The 22984-nt window shown below is 35.8% G+C and overlaps 1 protein-coding gene across 8 annotated transcripts in view; it reads left to right on the top strand.

Moving 5' to 3' along the window:
• The window catches only part of LOC131693686 (probable beta-hexosaminidase fdl), a 151341-nt gene that overhangs the window by 121304 nt on the left and 7053 nt on the right, over positions 1 to 22984 (top strand). For all 8 annotated transcript variants that reach the window (XM_058981731.1, XM_058981730.1, XM_058981725.1 and 5 more), the window contains one exon: positions 11999 to 12264. In XM_058981731.1, coding sequence (XP_058837714.1) covers positions 12056 to 12264 — 209 coding nt within the window. In that variant the 5' untranslated portion in view covers positions 11999 to 12055. The remainder of the gene's footprint in view (positions 1 to 11998; positions 12265 to 22984) is intronic.

Genomic DNA, 22984 nt, shown 5'->3' with positions numbered 1-22984 from the left:
AAGAAGCAGTGCAATAAAAAATCTCGCCTGGAAAATGTAAAATACTCCCGTTTGAGCGAAGCGAAAAGTCGAGTACAACGCACCCTTATTCATCCTACCATTTGAGCTAATGCGTTGAATAGATAGCAGATACTGCTCTAACTAATGTGTTCAAATGGGTGAGATGAATAGAGGTGCTAAGATGAATTAGGGAGCAGTTACCCTACATTGCGATTCAAGTTTCAAGTTAGCCTTGTTTGGCAAGCGATCTGTGGATGTAGCAAAATAGTCATCATCTGGGATGTTTCACTGTGTCCGGTCAACACGCATCAAGCCTAGTTTTACTCTTGATTTGATTAAATAAGTTACGGTTAACCCTTTGCGACGTAGTGAGACGTATACGTCCCACCTACTTCTCTTAAGTTTTTGTTGGATTTCTTATTAGCGTTGACGTATAAATTCAACTTTCTTTTAATTTTCTTTCTTTCTTTTAATCAAATCTTAGGGATGTAAGGAGTACAACTAGCACAAAAAATCATGTGAATTTGTTAATTACTTATTAGTTATTAACAATTAAACTCGAAGATCTCGTTTTTACAATAAATTTGGCTGTGTCTGATCTAAAAGTCCTAGAGATCAAAATTTTTTTTGCAGGTATCTCAAAGGGACGATTCACAAATTATGTAACGCAAAAATTGCCCAAAATTGACTCGTCAATCCCTCCATGTAACAAATTGTCACAAATGTATTTATTTAACAACCCCCCTTCCCCCCAACCCCTATTACATAACAAATTGGTCAATAATTTTTTTCCGTGAAAACATGTTACGTAACGCTCTAGCTTACTCCCCCTCCCCCATATGTCATAACATGCCACATTTTGTTATAGCCTTCCCCCACCCCCACCACTAAAAACATTACGTAATTTACGAATGGTCCCAAATATTGAACTAAATAATAGATTTTTTGCAGAATTTTTCGTAGGTCAGTGTTTTCGAAAAAAATGATCAAAATATTCAAAAAAATGAATTTATTATTATGTTGGTCTATAAAAGATTATGAGAGACAGAGATAACTTCTCAACTAGCATAATAATTTGTTATGTGGTGTGTGAGGTCACTGATTACGATTCTAATAACAGAATTTGAAAATTCAAAATGGCGGATACACAACGGCGGCTACACAATGGCAGCCATTTTTTACGAAATTTGCGAATGTTGTTTCAATGAGCATAAAACTCGATTTACGAGAGTTTTTGGGGTCGCCGATTACGATTCTAATGTCTGCATTCGAAAATTCAAAATGGCGCCTACAAAATGGCAACATTTTTTTTACCAAACATGAAATTTAGCCAAACCCAGGCGCCATATTAGATCCGTCATTTTTAATTTGACAATCCCAACGTCATAATCAAAATCATCGACCCAAAACCCCCTTGTAAGACGTTTTAGGCCCTCCTGTAAAAAAACGTTAAATTTAGCCAAGCATAGTCGCCATATTGGATTCGCCATTTTGAATTTTATATTTTCAACGTCAGAATTAGAATCAGCGACCTCAAAAATCCTCTTGTAAGATGTTTCAGGCCAATATAAAAAAAAGGAAATTTAGTCGCTATATTGGATCCGCCACCCCGAGCAAACAAAAAGCTCATAATGACCCCATGATTGTGGTCCAAATTCACCCCCACTGCATGGTGTTTTGATAGTGCTTGGAACGGGGCTCAACCCATGAAAACGCCATTACAATGGTCCTGAAGATCCCATCTAAAAACCATATTCTGGTGCATTTATGGGCTTTTGAGACCATTTCATGGTATTTTGATGGTTGTAAAATTTGTAGCGGGCCAAGTTTAAGGTCTTTTTATGGGGTTGTATGTACTTGAACCCATGAGAATTCGATCGGGATTTTAAATTTTATATTTACATTAGTCAGAATCAGAATCAGCGACCCCGAAAACCACCTAAAAACCAGTTAGAAATAACAGTATCAACAATAAAACAAAAATTCGCATCGCAAAGGATTAATGTGCGCGCGTTCGAGGATATTTGAAGAAGCTCGGACATTTGATAACGTAAATATTTTTGGAAACATTCTTATATGGTGCTTCACATAAGCAAAATGTTCTTGTGCTGCTGAAATAGATAAAGATGGGTGGGTAATGTCTAGGACATAACCGGAGTTTGACTTGTAATTCAAATCGAATGATACTCAATGAAATATGTGGGAATGTTTCAAGTTATTCTTTATAATAATTATGGTGGTTCTGAAAAGAACGTTTGTTGTTGGCGTCTGCGTTGATAGGGGATGCGCTGGATTCTAAGCTCGTTGAGACATTTATTCATGAAATGAACAATTTTCTTGCTTTGAAATATCAATGTTAAAATCTCTCGAAACAACCATCGGAATCTTTTCCGTACAGAAATAAACACGCTTAGCGAAAAACTAGGGGCGGGTAATGTCCGGGACATAACCGCAATGCTCATATTCTTAAAATTCTGCTTGTATCTCTTTCAAATGGCTAAATTTTACGCATTAAGTTCGATTCACCGGGCTCAGCGAAATTTTCCTGGGGATCCCGTTCGTTAGTATATTCAGCAAAACAATTTTATTACCGAGTTCTCCGCGTTGAATACAGGTCAATAATTTCATATAATGATTTAAACATGCAGACAATGTACAAGTATGACAGGTGGTAGTGTTCTGAAGTGGTTTTAGTGAAGGTAACAACATAAAATCATGTATTGGACATTTTACAATGATTCTCCTTAACCCTGCAAAACCACGTTGTTGACAGCAGAGGGTTAAGCTGTTTGGAAGAGATGACAGTTAATATATGATAACTAAAAATATAAAATTGTTCTATAAATTGCAAAGTTATTGCCGCGTTGACCTGAAAATTTGTCATTTCATTCATAAAGAAACAATCATTGAAATTATGTCAATTTATGCTTTGCATGATTTGAAATAACTTCGAAGTGTGGTCACGACACCCCTGTTATGTCATATACATTACCAACCCATCTTTTTCCACTTTGCATTCGTCCTAAAAAGGACGGTTTGTGGATAACTATGTTGATACAAGATGGGAATCTTTTGAAACAATTCAAACCTTGCCGACGATTGTTTTTACTGCTTACATCCATACGATCTTTCCCCTTTCGCAGCTCACACCGAATGAGCACACTTTTCATCAAGCTGTTCCTATTTATTGACTTTACAATGCAGATGGAAGGCCGTCCTTTTGTTCGATAAATGAAAATATTTTCATCATTCGTTTTGGTGTAGCTTTCGCTTAGTGGCAGAGTTGCCACATTCACTGATTTTCTTGGAAGGATTTGCAAAAACCTTCGGGTTTGTAGATCAGAAAAACATTTTCTTATGATTCACTGGTGAAAGTACAGAATTACCAAGCGCAACTTAATACTAGTTACTAAAAGAAACATTCTCATTAAATTATTTTTCCATTTTGCATTCGTCCTAATAAGGACGGTTTGTAGATAACTATGTTGACACAAGACGGGAATCTTTTGCAACAATTCAAACCTTGCCGACGATTGTTTTTACTGCGTACATCCATACGATCTTTCCCCTTTCGCAGCTCACACCGAATGAGTACGCTTTGCAGCCTTCGATGTTTTGGTGGCATTTTTAGTGGCAGTTACTACCGCCTTTTCAGTGACTGCGTTTCTTAGCCTTTGGCTTTTTGGTCTTCTCACCACCACCACCTCCACCAACGTTTTTCTTCTCTACGGTGGTAGCCGATTTGATTGGTCGTCCCATGCAGCTTCTCACGACCACGCACGTCTGTTATGCACTGCGTCTTACACACGTCTGGCTTAGAGAAAAGCTGCGACACCCCTATTTATAGGTTTTATCATTAATGTTGATTCTCATTTAAAGTAGTTTTTGAACTATTTAAACAAATTTTATATAGCAAACAACGTATCGGTAGCAAGCGTTGAACGTTTTCCTTCCGATTTTTGAAACAAGATTGGCAATCCGTTTAGCAGAAGAAAAGTTGTTAAGGTTCAAAATGTACGTAACGCTTTCGCTAATATGCACTACTATCGCTTTCTCGCTCGTTCTCGTGGCGTGCATGAGCCTTTCCTTTCCGTCCGGCTTCTAATGGCATAACCAAAACTAATATGCCGGCTTTCCCCCACCAACTGCTCTCGTCAAGCAACCCAATACGAATAATCAAAGGAACAAACATGTAGTGGACCTATATATAAACTTTTCATTATTTTATTGTTCATTTGCTGCACCATTTTGACGGCTCTGTGCGGGATGGGCTGAAAATTTTCACTTTTCCGAGTCGTTTTCGAAAGATTTGTGAAAACACTATTTTTCCGTTGATAATGAATGTCCTACATATTCCAAAATTTAATACAACATTGGTACAAATATTTTCGACAAAATGCCGAAGAAATTGATTAAATCCATTCAGTACAACAAAAGATATAAGCGTTCAAAATCTTACATCATTTTTCTTCCGAAATTTTGAAAAGGGGCCCCTATACTGAAAGGTAAGTCGTTAGTCACGACAAAAAATAATTCAAAAATTCCGTTTTTCCGTGCTAAATTCTAAACGAATGACGAACGCTAATAAATTTATGCGTCGCGTCAACGTGCAAATGACATCTTTTAAATTCCGACGGTTTTAAATTACTGGCATTGAAACGAATTGAGCCGATCATATTGATTGAATCGAGTAATTTTTATGTTTCGCTTTAAAACAATTTTAAATAAACCTTACGCGACAACTAAGGTATTGAACACTTCCACTATTGAAGAGTAAAAATGTGAATTATTGTTTTTAGATCCATTAATCCGGGTCAATTCTACAGAATCAAAAAGTAGACGAGTTTCTGAATCCAAAGCATCTATTAAAAGTGTCCAAATCGGTTAGAGGAAGCCATAGTTATGAGCATTTCAATTTGTTGATGAAATCTTAAAAGGAAAAGATTCTTCCAACTGTTATGTTTTCCACGGATAATAATATGTCAGAGTACGTTAGTTTATCATGATGTGTGTTTTCTTGATTAATTTTTGAAAATCAAGCCAAAATATGTTTTGTATTAATATTTCATCGAATATGACCAACATTATTTTGCGCATTTCGAAAAAATTGTTTTGTATATTTCGTGAAATTTTGTGAATACCATAAAATTTTGTGAAATTTCGTTAACAGTGTAAAATTTAGTAAATTTTGTAAAATATCGTAAATTTTGTGAATTTTGTAAAATATCGTAAATTTTGTGAATTTTGTAAAATTCGTGAAATATTGTAACTTTCGTGATTTTTTTTAATATCGTAAATATCGTAAAATTTTGCAAATTTCGTAAATCTCGTAATATTCTATAAATTTTGCAAAATTCTGTGAATTTTGCAAAATTTTGTGGAATTTTTGAATTTCGTGAAATTTGGTAAATATTGTGAAATTTTATGCATTTTATAAGTTCTGTGAATTTTGTAAAATTTTATGTAATTCGTGATGTTGTGAATTTTGGAAAATTCTGTGAATTACGTGAAATTTTGTAAATTTCTTGAAATTCGGTAAACTAGGTGAATTTTGTGAATACAGTGAAATTTTTGTTGCGTATTGTAAAATGTTGTGAAATTTTGTAAATGTTGTAAAATTTTATGTATTTCGTGAAATATTGTGACTTTCGTGAAATTTTGTGAATGTCATAAAATTTTGTAAACATTGTAAAATTTTGTGAAATTTAGTGAATTTTGTAAAAATTCGTAATTTCGTGAAATTTAGCAAATTTTGTGAATTTTACAACCTTTTAAAATATTTTATTATAGTAAATTTTGTGAAATTTTGAAAATATCGTAAAATTTGTGAAATATTGTAAATTTTATGAAGCTTCGTAAATATTGCAAAATTTTGTAAATTTCGTAAAATTTTGTGAATTTTGCAAAATTTTGTGAATTTCTTGAAGTTTGTGAATTTCGTAAATTTTATGCATTTTGCGGAAATTTTTTTAAATTACGGAATATTTGGTTAGCTTCGTAAATTTTGGGAACTTTACAAAATTTTGTGAATTTCGTGAAATTTTGTAAATTTCGCGAAGTTTTGTAAATTTTGTGAGTTTCGTAAAATTTCATGAATTTCGTAAAATTTTATGTATTTCGTAAAATTTTGTGAATTACATGAGTTTTTTTTAAATATCGTGAAATTTTTGTGGATTTTACAAAATTTTGTGAAATTTCGTAAAATTTTGTAAAATATAAATTTCACGAAATTACTCTAAATTTTGACTAGATGCTACCTAACCTCCTGTAAATTTATTCGTTTATACCTGTAATTCAGATCTACATTCTACCAATTGTATTCAATTAAGATAATGGGCCCTGCACTTCCCAGTACTTTAATTGAATACTTTTTTCCCTTTTTTATTTCGACTATGTTAGTCACATTTTCTTTTTTACGTTTTAACGACATTCAATTAGCTAGAGATTACTGGGTAGGGAAAGTTATGAAACTTAGAGCCATAGTACTCAAGTGAGAGCAAGGATGTGAAGTAAACAGATCGGAAAACTAGAAGTGGCAGGGTCATTAGAACAGGCTTAATATCGTGCGGGCTTAATTTTTGCCTTCTGATAATGAGGGTCGAGCTTAGGCAGAATAACTACGAATCACTCGAGTTCACTATCATGTGTCCTTGATAAAGGTAGACGTATCTATCTTTACCGTGACAACCGGCAAAAATTAAGCCACGCAAGATCATCGGCATACAGAGATGAACAGCAGCAATCATCATTCAGATTGATGCTAATCGTCGACAGGTTTTCAGTGGTGATCTTGCGTGGCTTAATTTTTGCCGGTTGTCACGGTAAAGATAGATACGTCTACCTTTATCAAGGACACATGATAGTGAACTCGAGTGATTCGTAGTTATTCTGCCTAAGCTCGACCCTCATTATCAGAAGGCAAAAATTAAGCCCGCACGATATTAAGCCTGTTCTAATGACCCTGCCACTTCTAGTTTTCCGATCTGTTTACTTCACATCCTTGCTCTCACTTGAGTACTATGGCTCTAAGTTTCATAACTTTCCCTACCCAGTAATCTCTAGCTAATTGAATGTCGTTAAAACGTAAAAAAATTAATTGAATACAATTGGAAGATTGTAGGTCTGAATTATAGGTATACAAGAATAAATTTACGGGAGGTTGATGAAATCTATAATTTGAATTTCGCAAAATTTTATGTATTTGTATATATGTACGTGAAATTTACAAAATTTCACGTAATTCACAATTTACAACCTTTCACAAAAAAAGGTTGTAAATTGTAAATTACGTGAAATTTTGTAAATTTCGTAAAATTTTGTGAAGTTTGCAAAATTTTACGAATTTTATGACAGTTTGTGAATTACGTGAAATTTTGTAAATTGCGTGAAATTTTGTGAACTTTGCACAATTTTGTGAATTTCGTGAAAGTTTGCGAATTTTGTGAAAGTAGGGTGAGCGCCGCGCCGCATATTGTAAAATGTTGTGAGTTTCGTGAAATTTTTTAAATTTCGTTAAGTTTTGTGACTTTAGTGATATTTTGTGGCTTTCGTGTTTTTTTGTGAATTTCGCAAAATTTTAAGTATTTTTATGTATGTACGTGAAATTTACAAAATTTCACGTAATTCACAATTTACAACCATCCACAAAAGAAAGGTTGTAAATTACGTGAAATTTTGTAAATTTCGTAAAATTTTGTGAAGTTTGCAAAATTTTGTCAAATTTTACGAATTTTATGACAGTTTGTGAGTTACGTGAAGTTTTGTAAATCTCGTGAAATTTTGTGAACTTTGCACAATTTTGTGAATTTCGTGAAAGTTTGCGCATTTCGTGAAAGTTTGTGAATATTGTGCATATTGTAAAATGTTGTGAGTTTCGTAAAATTTTATGAATTTCGTGAAGTTTTGTGACTTTAGTGATGTTTAGCGAAATTCACAAAAAATCACGAAAGCCAGATTTTTTGTGAATTTCGCTAAATTTTGTGAATGACATAAAATTTTGTGATTATTGCAAAATATCGTAAATTTCATGAAATTTAGTAAATTTTGTAAAATGTTGTACATTGTCGAATTTCTTATAATTTAGTAAATTTCGCAAAATATTGTAAATTTCGTAAAGCTTTGAGAATTTGGTTAAAGTTGTGAAATATTGCAAATTTCTCGAAGTTTCGTAAATATCGCAAAATTTTGCAAATATTGTAAATTCGTGAAATTTTTGAATTTCATGAAATTCTATAAATATTATGAAATTTTGTGCATATGTGAAGTTTTGTGAATTTTGTTAAATTTTACGTATTTCGTGAAATGTTATGAATTTTTTGGAACTTTTGTGAAATTTTTTGAACTTTGCAAAATTTTGTGAATTTTGCGCAATTATGTGAATGTTGTAAAATATTGTGCAAATTCTAAGATGTCGTGAATTTCGTGAATGTATTTCGTGAAATTTTGTGACCTGCGTGAAATTTTATGAATGTCATAAAATTTTGTGAACATTGTAAAATTTCGTATGTTTCGTGATATGTATTTAGTAAATTTTGCAAAAAAAATTAAATTACGTAAACATTGCAAAATTTTCTATAATTGAGCATATTTAGTAAATTTTATAAAATCGTAAATTTAGTGAAATTTTGAGAACTTCGTAAAATTCGTGAAATATTCTAAATTTTGCGAGCTTTCGTGTATATAGCAAAATTTTGTAAATTTCGTATAATTTTGTACAACTAGCAAAATATTGCAAATTTGTAAAATTTTGCAAATTTCGTAAAATTTTGTGAATATTGTTAAATTGTGAACATTTTGAAAAAAAAAAGTGAAGTTCTGTGAATTTCGTAAAATTTATGCATTTTGTAAAATTTTGCGAATTGCGTAAATTTAATGAATTTCGTGAAATTTTGTGAACTTTCCAAAATTTTGTGAATTTTAAGAATTTTTGTAAATATCGTAAAATTTTGTAGATTTTATAAAATTTCGTGAAATTTCGTAAAACTTTGTAAGATATCATGAATTTCGTGAAATTACCCTAAATTTTGACTACCTAACAGTGCAGGACCCATTACCTCGAATACAAGTAGTTCGTCCGAATTACAGATATAAAATAATGAAAAGTTCATAAAAATTGGGATATTCATATTTTGCTGTTTTTATGTTTTATTTGTAATGTGCAAAATATGCAACTCTCGATTTTATCCACCACCTGATTTTATGAACTTTTTGTACTCGATTTCATCAACCACCCGTAAATTATCACAAGGTATTTAATTAGTTAACATTAGGTATTAATTCTTTTCAGTTTATATATTTTATTCATTTACCTTTTAAGTTTTATATTGTATTATTTTATTTTAATTGAAAATTCTATTGTATGTTAATTTTAATTGCATCAGTTATTTTATCACTTTTATTTGTTTTATTTTTATTTATTAATTTATTTATTTTGTTCGCTGTATTGGTTTTGTCATCTTATTGGGTTTATTCAGTTTGTTTTATTCATGTTGTTCGTTTCCTTAATTCATTCATTATGTTTACTTTACTTGTTTTGTTCGTTCCATACACCATTTTCTTATTTCATTTAATTTTTTATTTGCCTATTTGTTTCATTTGATTAATTTAAAATATATGTAAACATTTTGAACGTAGTAGTTGGTATTCCCGTAATTAATTTTATTAATTCATTCTACTCATTTTAATTTTATAAGATTGATTTTTTTTTCACTGCATGCTGTAATTTGCTTCTTTATTCATTTTATTAATTAGATGTTCATTTTTTCAATCATTTTAAATTTAATTTGACAATTTATTTTGTTTTTGTTTTTGTGAAATTTAGTACAAATGCAGTACATAAAACTATTTGCGGGTCGATAGACAGCAAAAATTATTTAGGTATATTGTCAACGGTCTGATCCGACCGATTTTTGTTGATACCAATTTCGAGTAACCCTCAATAATACGAACTTACTGTACTTCAAAAATTTGTACAATTTATTTAAAAGGGGGTTCTAATTAGCTTTGGGCCATGGTGACTCCAACTAATCTCAAAACATCTCAGAAAATGTTCATATCATGGATTACTCAACTGTAACGCCTTAGACGACTTCCATGAGCTTGAAAAATGTGATTTCGAGAAAATCGTTGCAGATTAACATGGTGTAAAAAGTCGTCGTAAAAGTATAGATCAATTGGATAAAGCGACAGCCCATTAGTGTCAAGAAAATTTTCTTCAGAACATGGCGTTTAACAAAATAAGACTTCATCAATCGATTTAGTTGAAAAAGTGAATGAGAAGATTTCTTTTCTAATGGGATTGTACTTTTTCTCCACCATAATATTTTAGGTATCGCTAGCTCTAAAATATTCTTGTTGCCATATACTATATGGTTCATGAATGGTATGTGGTCAAACGGTGTGTGAAATAAAACATTCATAAAGCATACTGTTGGACCTGCGATACTGTTTTGATAGGAGACAACTCACCAATCTTTTCAAATGGGACCGAGCCTTATGGGCCTCGATAAAATTAGTCAAAGTGTGAACTGTTTCTTAATTTTTCTTTTATAAGATTTATATGAAACCTTTGTAAACATATCTCTCCTTACAGTTATGAATGACTAAATCAAACTGGTTCCAAGATTTGACTGAAGAAAGCTACAAGACAATTTAGTATTCAACAGATTAAAATGAAAGCTACCCATCAATCTTTAACTTAGCGAGAACGCCTGGTTTTTCACACGTTAACACCTCTATGTAGCAGTCTGCTAAATGACATTCCATTAGTCGATTTCCCCAAACGGTACCAAATTTTCCCTTGATTATGTTCTATTGTGTCAAACGGAAGCCTTCCGATCTAACTGAAGCTGATTTCCACTTATCCTCCCCCACATACAAATCGAATAATATGAACATCATTTTTTACGATTCTATACTTTTATATGCATTCAACATAACAGCTAGCTGGCGGGTGACAACGATTCTCACTGCTAGTAGCTACCTAACGGGTTGATGGTGAATGGATGGAGAACATGAATGTTCTTGAGGATTATTCCATGTTTATGCCTCTCTGCTCGATTCACATTCCTGTGGTGCCGTTTAGTGCCGCACAAAAAAAAACAGTGTTCCTCTGAGGCTTGGCTTATTCCCTTAAGATCCTAGCCAGCGAGTCTCGATTGACTGCAAATTGGCTCCGACTGCAGACGTGATTCGTTTAGGAATATGCACTTGTTGTTGCTGTAGGCTTACGGACGATTCCGCGGCTGCGGAAGAAAATTGCTTGCTAGAGCTCAGTGAAATTATTGTAAATCGGATGTTACGCGGATCGTATTGTAGTATTGTACATTTTTGCTAGGGAACGAACGTAGGCTCAGGAATACAAACATGCTTAATGTTGACAATCCGAGATTATATGAATTCTCAGAATATGATGTGCGATTTTCCACAATTGGATAACTCCATCATCAATGAACACAGCTCCAGTGAAAAAAAACTGGTCTTATTTTTATCTACTTCTTGCACACAAAATTGACGTGGTGGCACAGTCAGCGTTCAATCATCTACTTACCTACCAACTGGATTTGATTGATTGTAAACATGACATATCTAATGCTCCCAATGGGCTTGAATGCGTGTAAGCGTCTGGATAACGTGTAAATACCACGTGCCTTTTGGAAGGGTGCCCACAAAGAATGCAGAATGGTAAATCTAATATCACACGTGACTGACATTTCCCCGGAATTCTTTGGTGACTTTTTCAGCTGATGCTAGTTGAATTTAGGTCATCCATCGTAAATCGGTTTATGAAGTACACAGCCTGTGAATATGATTTAAACAGGAGATAAATGTCGAATACATTTTAGCTTTAGCTGAATTATTGTTTATGTCAACATAGAGGCTTTTTTCAAAATTTCGGCATGAAAGATACATATAACAGTAATAAGTGCATTTTATATCAATCCAGCTGTGACCCTAACATCTGCCTTATTAACGTTCTTTTTTGTTCTTTCCATTGCAGAGAAATACCCACCAGCGGAATCTCAAGACCACAATACTTACTAGTTTTATCAAAAAGATGGCTTTCACTGGATCGCTCCGGAAGACGCTGTTCGGGCTGCTGCTGGTGATGGTATTCCTGGTGATGTTCCTTTACTGGAACGAAAATCAAAGTTCGCTGAAGCCGGCAGGACCTTCGATGCTGTTTGCGGGAATACTCAACCGGGATGCAGGTGGAGGAAATAGCGGGAGTTTCCTGGGTGGAGCGCTGCCACCACCGAAGATAAGGTACATTTAAACTTATCAGTGCGTGAGTTATATAAATTTATTTTAGTTTGGAATCCAGGCTGGTAACTTTAGCAGTAATATTATTAGAGTGTAATGAGAATGGGCCAAATACGGAGATATTTATTATTTGTGGGTCGTCGAGAGGGAAGGTGATGAGCAGCGATTGCCTCGGGTCCGCATTTTTACCTGGAAATAAACGACCTTCATTAGCAGAAGACAAAAATTAAGCTTGTTCTATATTAAGCCTGTTCTAATGACCCTGCCACTTCTAGTTTTCCGATCTGTTTACTTCACATCCTTGCTCTCACTTGAGTGCTATGGCTCTAATTTTCATAACTTTCCCTACCCAGTTATCTCTAGCCAATTGAATGTCGTTAAAATGTTTGTTTATTACTTTGTCTCATTACATAATCATGAGATGAAAGCGAGGTTTTTTTTTAATCTGGAAATAGACTGTAAGCTGATTTAGTTAGTTGATACTCAGAAATTCACATGAAAAGCCATTTTGCGGTGTGCACAATATTGCTGAATTGAATCATCTAAAATAGAACAACAAAACTATTCGATATCATAATTTACCGTTAGATGAATAGGTAGATGAATATTATAATCAAATATACACGGAAAAAATCCGTTCATAAATTCATGAACAAAAAATCACAATTTCGTGAACTGAACGATTTACGAAAATCGTGGCCAAGTTCCTGGAATTATGGATAATGAACCTGGTATTCACTTTCTTGTGTGTTTTCAAAAAACTAGTTCGCGCAAAAATGTACATGGCGTTACATGGCAATGTTTGGTCGGGATACTGTGTTCCCTGGACATGGTTAGTTTGTGTTATGATTCTTGTCCATACTTTGGGGATACACTGGTTTGTAGTGTATCAATCAAAACGATGTGCATTAGACCTCTCCTTATTTTGAAAAAGTTTTGAAATATACATGGGTTAGCTGAAAGTTTTGTTCTAGGTGTGAATTTAAGAACTTTCGCCAAAAATGGCCTCATTTGGACATGATTTGGAGGTGTTTCCAATCAAAAATCGTGTTTTTGCTATGTTTCCATAGTAACATCACTTACACTCTGATTTAGTAGGCCCTACATGCCCACATATCATCAAAGGTTGTTCCTTACACATATCTTAACATGTTTTAACAGGTGAACATAGCTCTAATCGCAGTAGAAAATTTGTTAACTGAATTTTCATATAGAAAAGTATATCAAAACCAAGGAAAATTAGTAGTATTTTTTCTTGGTTTTGGTATTCTCGTATTTTTTCTTGGTTTTGGTATATTCGTGCAAAACAAAATCCGAGAAAAAGAAATTCTGTCTGAATCATTTGATTCCATCTTCTGTGATTTGGCCACTAATTTTATTTTATTTATGGTTGAAATTACGAGTCAATTCATGAAGCAATAGGTTACTTCAATTTCATGTTATTATGAGGAATCTTTTTAACGTAAATATAAAAGATCAGAATATTTTGCAGAAATGAGCTATTTCTATGGAAAAATCAAAAAAGACTAAAGTAGTGTATGGTATTCCGTGGTTGACGCTTGAACGATTTTCATTAAATCATTCTTCGCTATAGTAGTCTAACACAGAAAAAAATTTGAAAACCCATTTTTGTTTGAATTACCCGAGAAAAATTAGAAAGTCCACGTGGACATCGTCGAAAGGAGGGTAGTGGTATAGGAAGGTTTTTTTGTCCACGTGGTATATGAACGGCCCCTAGTAGAGTAGTGCGATTTATGCTAATGATTACAGGGCTTTAGTCACAATATTTGTTATTTATATTCATGTTTTCTTGATATTTTATACACGAGTTTCGTGTTGGATGTTTCTTGGGGGGTAATGTGACTTGTCTTCATGATTTCAGGATCTCAGTCCCGATTTCCGTACTTTTTTCACGTTGATATTTTATTCTTGAGCTCACTTTCGAATTCGACACGTGGAGTAATGTGACTCATGTTGACAATATGATTCCCCATTCATTAAAGCGAAGCTGATTCGTGATCTTGTTTTGTGAACTACAAATACGATGGCGTGCTCTATAATATATTTTTGGTGTTCAGCGCAGTATTCGTTTTCTGCTCAGACATCACATTGAACCTTATCAGATGAATAACGATTTTCGAGGTCCCAATAGTTTTCTTATATCTGCTGCTCGCACCTATTTCTAATTGCTAGAAGCTGGACATAAATATACGATAGATTGATCGTGAATCATGAATTATACTAGGAATCATGAACCAGTTCATGAACACATGAACCAGTTCATGAACACATGAACGATATTTCATGATTTTGTGCACTATTTCACGGGCACACATGGTTGGGTGTGACTATTATACTAGGAATCACGAATCAATTCACGTTTTCACGAATAAGATTTTATGATTTTGTGAACTTATTTCATGTTGCGCATAATGTGCGCACCTCTTGGTTCACTAAACTTGATCTTGATCTAATCGTTCGGAAGGTCTACGCTGTCAAATTTCCTTTAGATAGTAAACAGCATTGGTCGGGATAGATTCGCACTAAATGTAAGCTTAGAATGTTATCAATAATTTGTAAGCTAATGTAGATTAATTTCCAGGAATTTTATAACATTTGTTTTAAATAAATGGTTTATTACGAAACGGTGTTATAGAATCAGAAATGACGTTGCGGTCAGTTGCGAGACGCAACAATTTCACGAGTACGAATGGTCATTCGTCAGGAATCATGCGTCAGTTCACGTATACATGAATAATATTTTTAGATTTTGTGAACTATTGCACAAGCTCGAATGGCAATTCCTAGTATTACACTTGGAATGATTATGTAGTTCACGAATACATGAAAATTATTGTTTTGTCAACTATGTCATAAGCATGAATGATGAGCCTGTGACTAATTCGCTAGAAATTACGAATCAATTTACGCATACATGAATAACATTTTATGATTTTGTAAAATATGTCACGAGCAGGAATATTGAATCGTGACTAATACATAAGGAATCATTAACTAGTTCACGATTATTCAATGGATTCATGAATAATATTCTTGGTTTTGTGAAATAATTCACAACTACTTTGATTTTGTAATCTACCTCACAATCACGTAAACCAGATCATGTTCAAGATTTAACAGATCATGAATCAGTTCACGTCGGACTCTGAATAAGGTTCCAAAAACAATGAATGAAATTACGATTCAACATTTGGTTTTATGAATAATGTTGATAAAGTTGTGAACTAGTTCACATACAGAAAATCAATTTGGTATTGGTATGGCAAATATATCTTCTATAAAGCGTTATATGATAAAAGCATTATATAGGTGTTACTGAATGGAAATTGTACATTATTATAAAAAACATGATTTTTGTTCATGCTCCTGTTTTCGTTACCTAAAACATGATTGTTCTACGGCACTTTAATCGCGATTTTGGGAACATTTTTTCCGTGTATAGAGTCTTCTATTGAAATCCTATGAGGATTTTTAATTACTTTTAAAAATTTATTAACTTCCTGCTCAGAAAAAAATATACTACAAACTGTTTTGACACATACAATGTCATTTGAGTTCAGTCACTCTAGAAACACTTCGATGAAGAAACCAAGGGCGATGTCTTGCGAGGGTGGCTGGAAAGAGATGTATTTACGGTTCGACAAGTTTTGATATTAGCAACAGTTTTGAGTAGACAGCAGATGTCAGTCAGCGGGTTAGCAACGGCAGCTGAGGAGGAAAAACACGAAGTTGGAGAAAATCGGGATATCGTTGTCTGGAAAAGTTCCACCGCTGATGATCACTCCGTTGGATTGCGAAAATGGGCATCGGAATCGGGCGAAATACCGCCGCCACCGAACTCTCAGAACCTGCTAGCGAACGATGTACAAACTATAGTTCAAACATCCGTGTACGTACACCGGGTGCGTACACGAGAACGATTCGCACAAGGCAAAAAGAGTCAACGCTAGTGATGATGACAGTGAGAAAGAAAAAACTGGTGCCACGAACCTATGTGTACGCACATCGTGTACGTACATGATGTTCGGTTGTGCAGGCGAACATGTGCATGTGTTTTGGTACGAAATAGCGTGTTTGAGTTCGTACACGTGGGTTTAATATGAGCACAGAACCAGAACGAACATTGTGTACAATGTTCATTTGGGAAGACTCGTAGTATCTAATGGTTGCCCTGGATGGATAAGGATTGTGAGATACAGTTTAGGTTTAGTCGGTAGGTTTAACTACTACAAATTAATTCGAATCCACCACGATGATTCCCTCTCGATAACAGACATTTACCCAATCTGTTAAGCTGAGTCGAATTTTTTACAAGACCAGGCCCTCCAGGCCTCGGAAAAAAATCTTCAAAGTTTGAGGGATTATGCTAATTTTCTGCGCGCGGGCCTGATTAATAATATGAAGTTGTTTATTTGATGATTCCATCATCTTCTAATTCACGAATCATGGAATACTGCAACTGTTCATCAGTGAGCTACAGCCAAAGTTCTACCATTTTGATGCAGCAATGGATGTGGCACATCATCAGTGGCGTTTTATCACGGATGGCTACAAATCTTCTAAATGTTGTGAGAAAAGCTTGAGCATGAGCTATTCCGTGATTGACCAGAACAAGCAAAATTGCACAGAGAATCAACGAATGGGACCTGGGAGTAGCTATATATCCTCAATGTGCACGTTTCGAGAGTTACGAACTCTGAGTTCTATACTTTCAAATGCCAATAACAGCGGCGGTCACGTCCTTACAGTCATCGGAGAAGGGAAGGAATGTTAGTGTAAAAAACGTTGTTATGGAGACCGTGTATACCTCTGCATCTTCACGTTCGTCACGGGAAGGAGTTAGTAGGATGGGGTAGAGTTACACAAATCGGGATTCACCTTGATGAGTGATATGATCTATGCAACTCTCAGTAGTGTTATCGTGTGTTTATTGCTCTGGGCAACCGGCTGCCAAGAATTTATGATAGATTCGGTTTGTAAAAAAACAACTTCAGCTCCGGACAGCCGACAGTCAGGAGTGTTGCGTATGTCTAATTGAATCAAACGGCAACGATTTTATTCTTCCTTGCTTCTATATTTTGGCGAAACACGGCATTCCAAAACAATGCAATATAATGAAAAACGATTACTTTTAGTGTCTCGAGACGTTCGTCGATATATCTATGTAATTAAAGGTTTCGTAATACATGCATTATTTATCGTGTATAAATTATGTTATTACTATGCGGATGGCGTCCCTTTCCGGAATCCAAACTGCCTCTACGATAGTTCGTTCTCACTTTCAGCATAGTCCGGTAGCCTGTTGAGGATGACCCTTTCCAGAAGTTGACCTTTCGCCACTATTAGAAGCTCGTCGTTGAAGTCTTTACGGAATGTGCCCGCTGAATCTTCGTTGCACAGCTTTACATCCAGTTTCGCCAGGGCATGCAACAAGCTATAACTTTTGCGTTGGTCAGCCTTCTACCCCACTCCACGACCAAGGCGTTAAGATCTCCTCCTATAATAATCGGCGTTCGTCCGATTGACGTGTGTGCTATCCTCTACTTCTTGGACAGAGAAACCACCCATCACTTGGATTGCCGTCATCGCCGCACTATCTAGCACTCTATTTCCGCTATCGGGAGAAACAAGATACGGCTCTGCAATAATTGCAAGTCGCACTTCGTTTCTGTTGTTGTATATATGTGTGTATGTGGCCACAAATGTCGCCTCTGTTTCTCAGAGATGTCCTGCCATTTGCACAAACTTAGTCTTAAATGAAAGGTACAACCTTCCCATCGGCTGCCATTGACTTTTTTTTATTGATCGGACTTCCAGTTTCGGAGTTACGGGTGGAAAGGTAACAAATTGCCATATAAACTGGTACAACCATGATGGCCTAATGATGCAATACATATTAGAATATAAGCATAATTACATGGATTAGCAGGTCTAGATCATTAATGATCAATCAAAGTAACTTTGACCGCATTGGTCACCTATGACGGTTCTTGATCTCCGGGGGAGCTTACCCAGTTTCTAAGTTAATATAACACCTATATCACAGCAAAAAAATTTGACCGATTTTTACAGGCTTGATTTTAGATGAAAGATACAGTACTCCCATTAACTGCTATTGAATTTCATTCAGGTCTGACTTCTGGTTCTGGATTTATAGGTTGGTTATCAACCGGTACAATCATAATACCTCAGGGGTTGAAAATATATTGAAATGGACATCAAACACCTTCGAATTGTAGATCTAGATAACTGATGGCCAATCTAAGGTTCTTTGAATTTATAGTCCACAATCACCATTCCAGAAGTGCTGGGTTTAAGGCATATTCCAGAATTAAAGACATATCAGTTTTTTGGAGATGACTGAGCTGGTTTTGACAAACTAAGTATCAAATAGAAGGTATAAAATGTGGTTGGTAGCATTTATCCACGCGAAGTTGCATACAGACTAGCAGACGCGACAAACACATTAACATACAAACGCTAGAGCTTCGTCCACGCTGCACTACGTTCGCTATCTCACAAACGTGAAAATACCTCGGTGATTGAGTTGACATTTTTTGGCACTTATAACCTACAAAACTTATAAAAGCAGTCTCAAGCGTGCACATACAAATTCATGTGTTCGCGTGATCATAAATCGGTCACGTCCGAAAGTTCCTTATCGTCGCCCTTGGTAGCATAGGTCCATACCTTCAGTTGGACCAATCGAAACAGCACGTGGGCAATTTCACTCTCTTCTAGCATTCAGTACATTAACATACAAACGCTCCAGACTTTCGCGATCATCCATGCACATCTACGCCCGCGATCTCGAAAACATGAAAAATCCTCGGTGACTAAGTGAATGTTTCAGCACTTATAATAAGCATAAGCATAAGCATAAGCATAAGAGATCGCCCGTAGTTGCTACTCCGTTATTGACCAGAACCAAATTAGGTTGCAAAATGTTCATTGGAACAACATGCTTGGGAATAACATGATGAGCCACATTGTACAATCTATTCTGATCCCTGCATGCTGATCAATACCGACGCCGGCCACGTCCGAATGCAGATCTTCTGGGAAAGGAAGGAATGTTAGTCCGATACATGTTGCTACTAGAGACCGAGGAATCCTCTGCATCTCCACATGTATCACGGGAAGGGGACAGTTGTTAGTAAGTGTGCCAGTAGCATTATCATGTAATAATTGCTCTGGGCAGCCGGCTGCCGAGAATTCGGGAAATTTATCATTTGTTGTATTAATACGATTAGCAAAATAAGCAACTTGAACTCCGGATAGCGGCTATAAGGATCACTGCTTATATTGTTTAATAATATTCGATCACGCGACGAATTTTTCGTGGTTTCTATCGTGTCAGTGCTGATTTTACCCGGCGATCGCTTGAATAAAATGAGGAATCTTATACAGAATGTTCATCAGACTCTTCCATAGGTATCGCGGAGTTGGTGGTTTGGAAGGGAATAGGGTCTAGGATTCGCTCCAAGCAAGCGATGCGACCTGTAAAGCATAGTTTATTAGGTAGTAGTTCAGTTGGTTTTCAAGAAGTTCGCTCGAAAAACAAGATCTTGTTCAGTTTTTGGTTCTTTTAAAATCGGGGTAGCCGGCTACCGAGAGTATCCTATGTTTTCTAAACAAAAGCAATTTCACATCCACACAGCCGATCGTGGGAATATTGCCTAGAAAAGCCAATCTTATCTGCATAATGGGCCGGATCACTATTTATTGCGACAGTATTCTGACAAATTTCACTATTCCTTCTCGACGATATATTTATTGGGTTGAACACTACCGAGTGATAACACGTTATACAAAGAGTTATGTTGCGGCAGAGCGCAATCTGTGCATATGCCCCCGCCGTTGTACATGTATTATCTGTGATAAAGTGCGCCAAATAAAATTCACGACAGTCTAGTTCAGTCACCGCCGGCGGTGGTCGATCGATCGTACTTTGTGTCTTTATACTTTGATATCACAGTCCGTCTTTGTTTCGCTGTTTGTGCCTTGTTCGCTTCGTTCGTTTATTGGAAGGCAGGAAACGGGTCCTACCGCTGCGAACGATCAAGTTATGATAGCTCTAGATGTTATAAATCAACGAAAGTATTTCCTATTTCTAATATCGGATTGTTTGTGAAATACACGTATACGTACGATTATATCGAACATTGATGAAAAATACAGAGGATCGTTAACCTGATGCACGGGCTTGTTACCAATAACCGAACATGAAATTAGATTCATTAAAACAGACGCGGCGAATTTTCAGTACGTATTGACCCGCGATCATCGATACTAGTCAAATTAAAGTCTTATTGGAGCTGCTTTCCGAACAACTTTTACGGTATTATTTTCTCGGCTAGATCTGTTCGCACACTCTCATTCGGCTACTATCGGTAGAAGGCTGATAGCTCCCAGTCGTCGCCGGTCTAAGGACCAAATGTCATCAATAGACAGACTCGCGTGGAGGCATGAGATAGAATTGAAAGCTAACCAACGAAAATGACAGCAAAACGCTTATTCTTCGTGCTGACATAACTGAAGGTAATTGCCAACCGGTCCCCGATCCCTCTCGCGAATTGTAAATTCTCAAACCTTATACATGATTGAAGTCATCATTCCACTCAAATAGGGCCATGTGTTTTCCCTAAGCACATTGAATGCTATGTGGATCAGTTCCCCCGTTGGTAAAGCAAAGCCTAAACAAACATAGAAATTAGTTTGCTCAGTCCAAAGAAAAGTTGGCCGACCGGCAGAGACGTGTTCCCTTACAGCGCCATCACATCAACGAACACCCAAAATTTACATGCGACAAAATATCTGCAATCCTGAATATAAAAGAATCAAAACCTCTACTCATTTGCAATAAAATAAGAAAGTAAAAAAAAACAGTTGAATATCCAAGACGGCTCATTTTCAAAGATAGCACCGCCGATGAAACACCCAATAAAAAAAAATAGGTGACAAGGGACGCGGACGAAATTAGCTGAGCACCGACCGGCTGGTTTGCCACCTATTTTTCGGACGAAGAATTTTGGGGCGACACCTGGTAGTCGCTAGTCGCTGGTGAAACGCCAATTGTTTGAATATGTCATTTCTTCTTATTGCCATATTTTTTCACTTTTCGGATCGAATTTTTTTCTCTGAAAAACCATTTTACACTATTTTTACAATGTACACTGTGTTTCTAGATGTTTTCTGTGCACTTTTATTGTCCTTGCATCGGGAATCGACGGCCCGTAATGCGAGGAACAGATATTTTTTCATTTGCCGGAATTCGATTTTCACAAACTGTCACCACTCGCGTCTGTCGAAAATATGCCGAAAATGCTTTTATAAGCCACTTCACTTTATATAATCATTGAATTGCACTGTTATTAACACTTTTGATAACCGGGAGGCAGTAAACTGTGCCGAAAATGATAAAAATTAACCGACTCGAAGGGAGCTCTACGAGAGTCAACCGCTCGCGACGAAGATACACACTCGAATCAATATTCCCAACGTTACTCTCAATGGAAGCAAACTACATCCCATCGACTTACAAAATTTTGGACTCTTTATACAGACCCACGAATCGTAAAAAACGCAACCAAAAGGGAAAAAAAACGTTTTGACAGTCCTTCTGGACGTAATCCCCGACACTTCGCAAGACCGGGCGCAAAGAGTCTATAGAAAATCATATCCGCAGAAAACCGTTAACAAGAAAATACATAGGTAATACGTGTAGTAATGGATTTTTACACGATTCACGCAGATAATCGATTCCGAACTAATATCCGTTAAGCACCACAAAATACCACAAAGAGGCCACCATCCAAGTTTGAAAATCGCGGAACAAAACGGGAAGACTCTCCAAAAACCAAGCCACTCATACCTGTACGCAGTAATCGGTTGTTACGGTCTACTAATCGAATACACCAATCGGGCTCTCGAAAATCACTCGACCAGCAGATAACAATTTGTCAAAATCGGACATCACTAAATCCAAGAATTTCGTACAACGTTTATGTCTACTTTCACCCGCGGAACACCCAACACAACACCAGATCAGATGACTTGCAAGCCATCAAAAATCTCTACTCGCACCTCTCCCATGTCGCTTTCGCCCCTGACAGTGCACTACACCGGGTAGCCGGTGTTTTTAGCTTCCGATGGCCCTACATTTTCTGACAAAGTGAAGTTTAGGAATGTTGAGATTTTTATCACTGTTTAGGATAGCAAAAGTATCATAAAGCTAGTGTCAGGCCTTCATGAGACCTTAAGAAGTCACTTTTGGAGATATTCGTTAATGTAGATTTGTCGGTAGACGGTTCCAGATTTAATTAAAAAAAAAAACTAATTTAACACATCTACAGATCGCTTGCAACATAAAAAACTTTTTGTGCAATTTAACAGCTCCATCTAAGGCCAATTCAATAAATTTCCTACATGAAAGTTTACTTTTGTTAAAAAACGGTTTTTAAACCAAAGCTGGAAGTTAAACCTTGGCGTGGAAGAGCCGGTATATTAATATATGCTATTACTTAGTGTAGAATTAGATTTTGCCCTTTACGGCTATTATACAACCGCCAGAAGAAACTTAAAACGTTGGTACACAATCGAGAATAGCGAATCAGAAAAGCTGACTATATATCAGTGATTTACTAAATACAGAATGGATAATGGTTATGATGTAAAACCTTAAGGTCCGTCCATGTTAAGT

This window comes from Topomyia yanbarensis, chromosome 3 (assembly GCF_030247195.1).
Source record: "Topomyia yanbarensis strain Yona2022 chromosome 3, ASM3024719v1, whole genome shotgun sequence".
Taxonomy (NCBI): Eukaryota; Metazoa; Arthropoda; class Insecta; order Diptera; family Culicidae; genus Topomyia; species Topomyia yanbarensis.
Note: the sequence above shows the minus strand (reverse complement) of the source record. Positions and strands in the feature narration are given on the sequence as shown.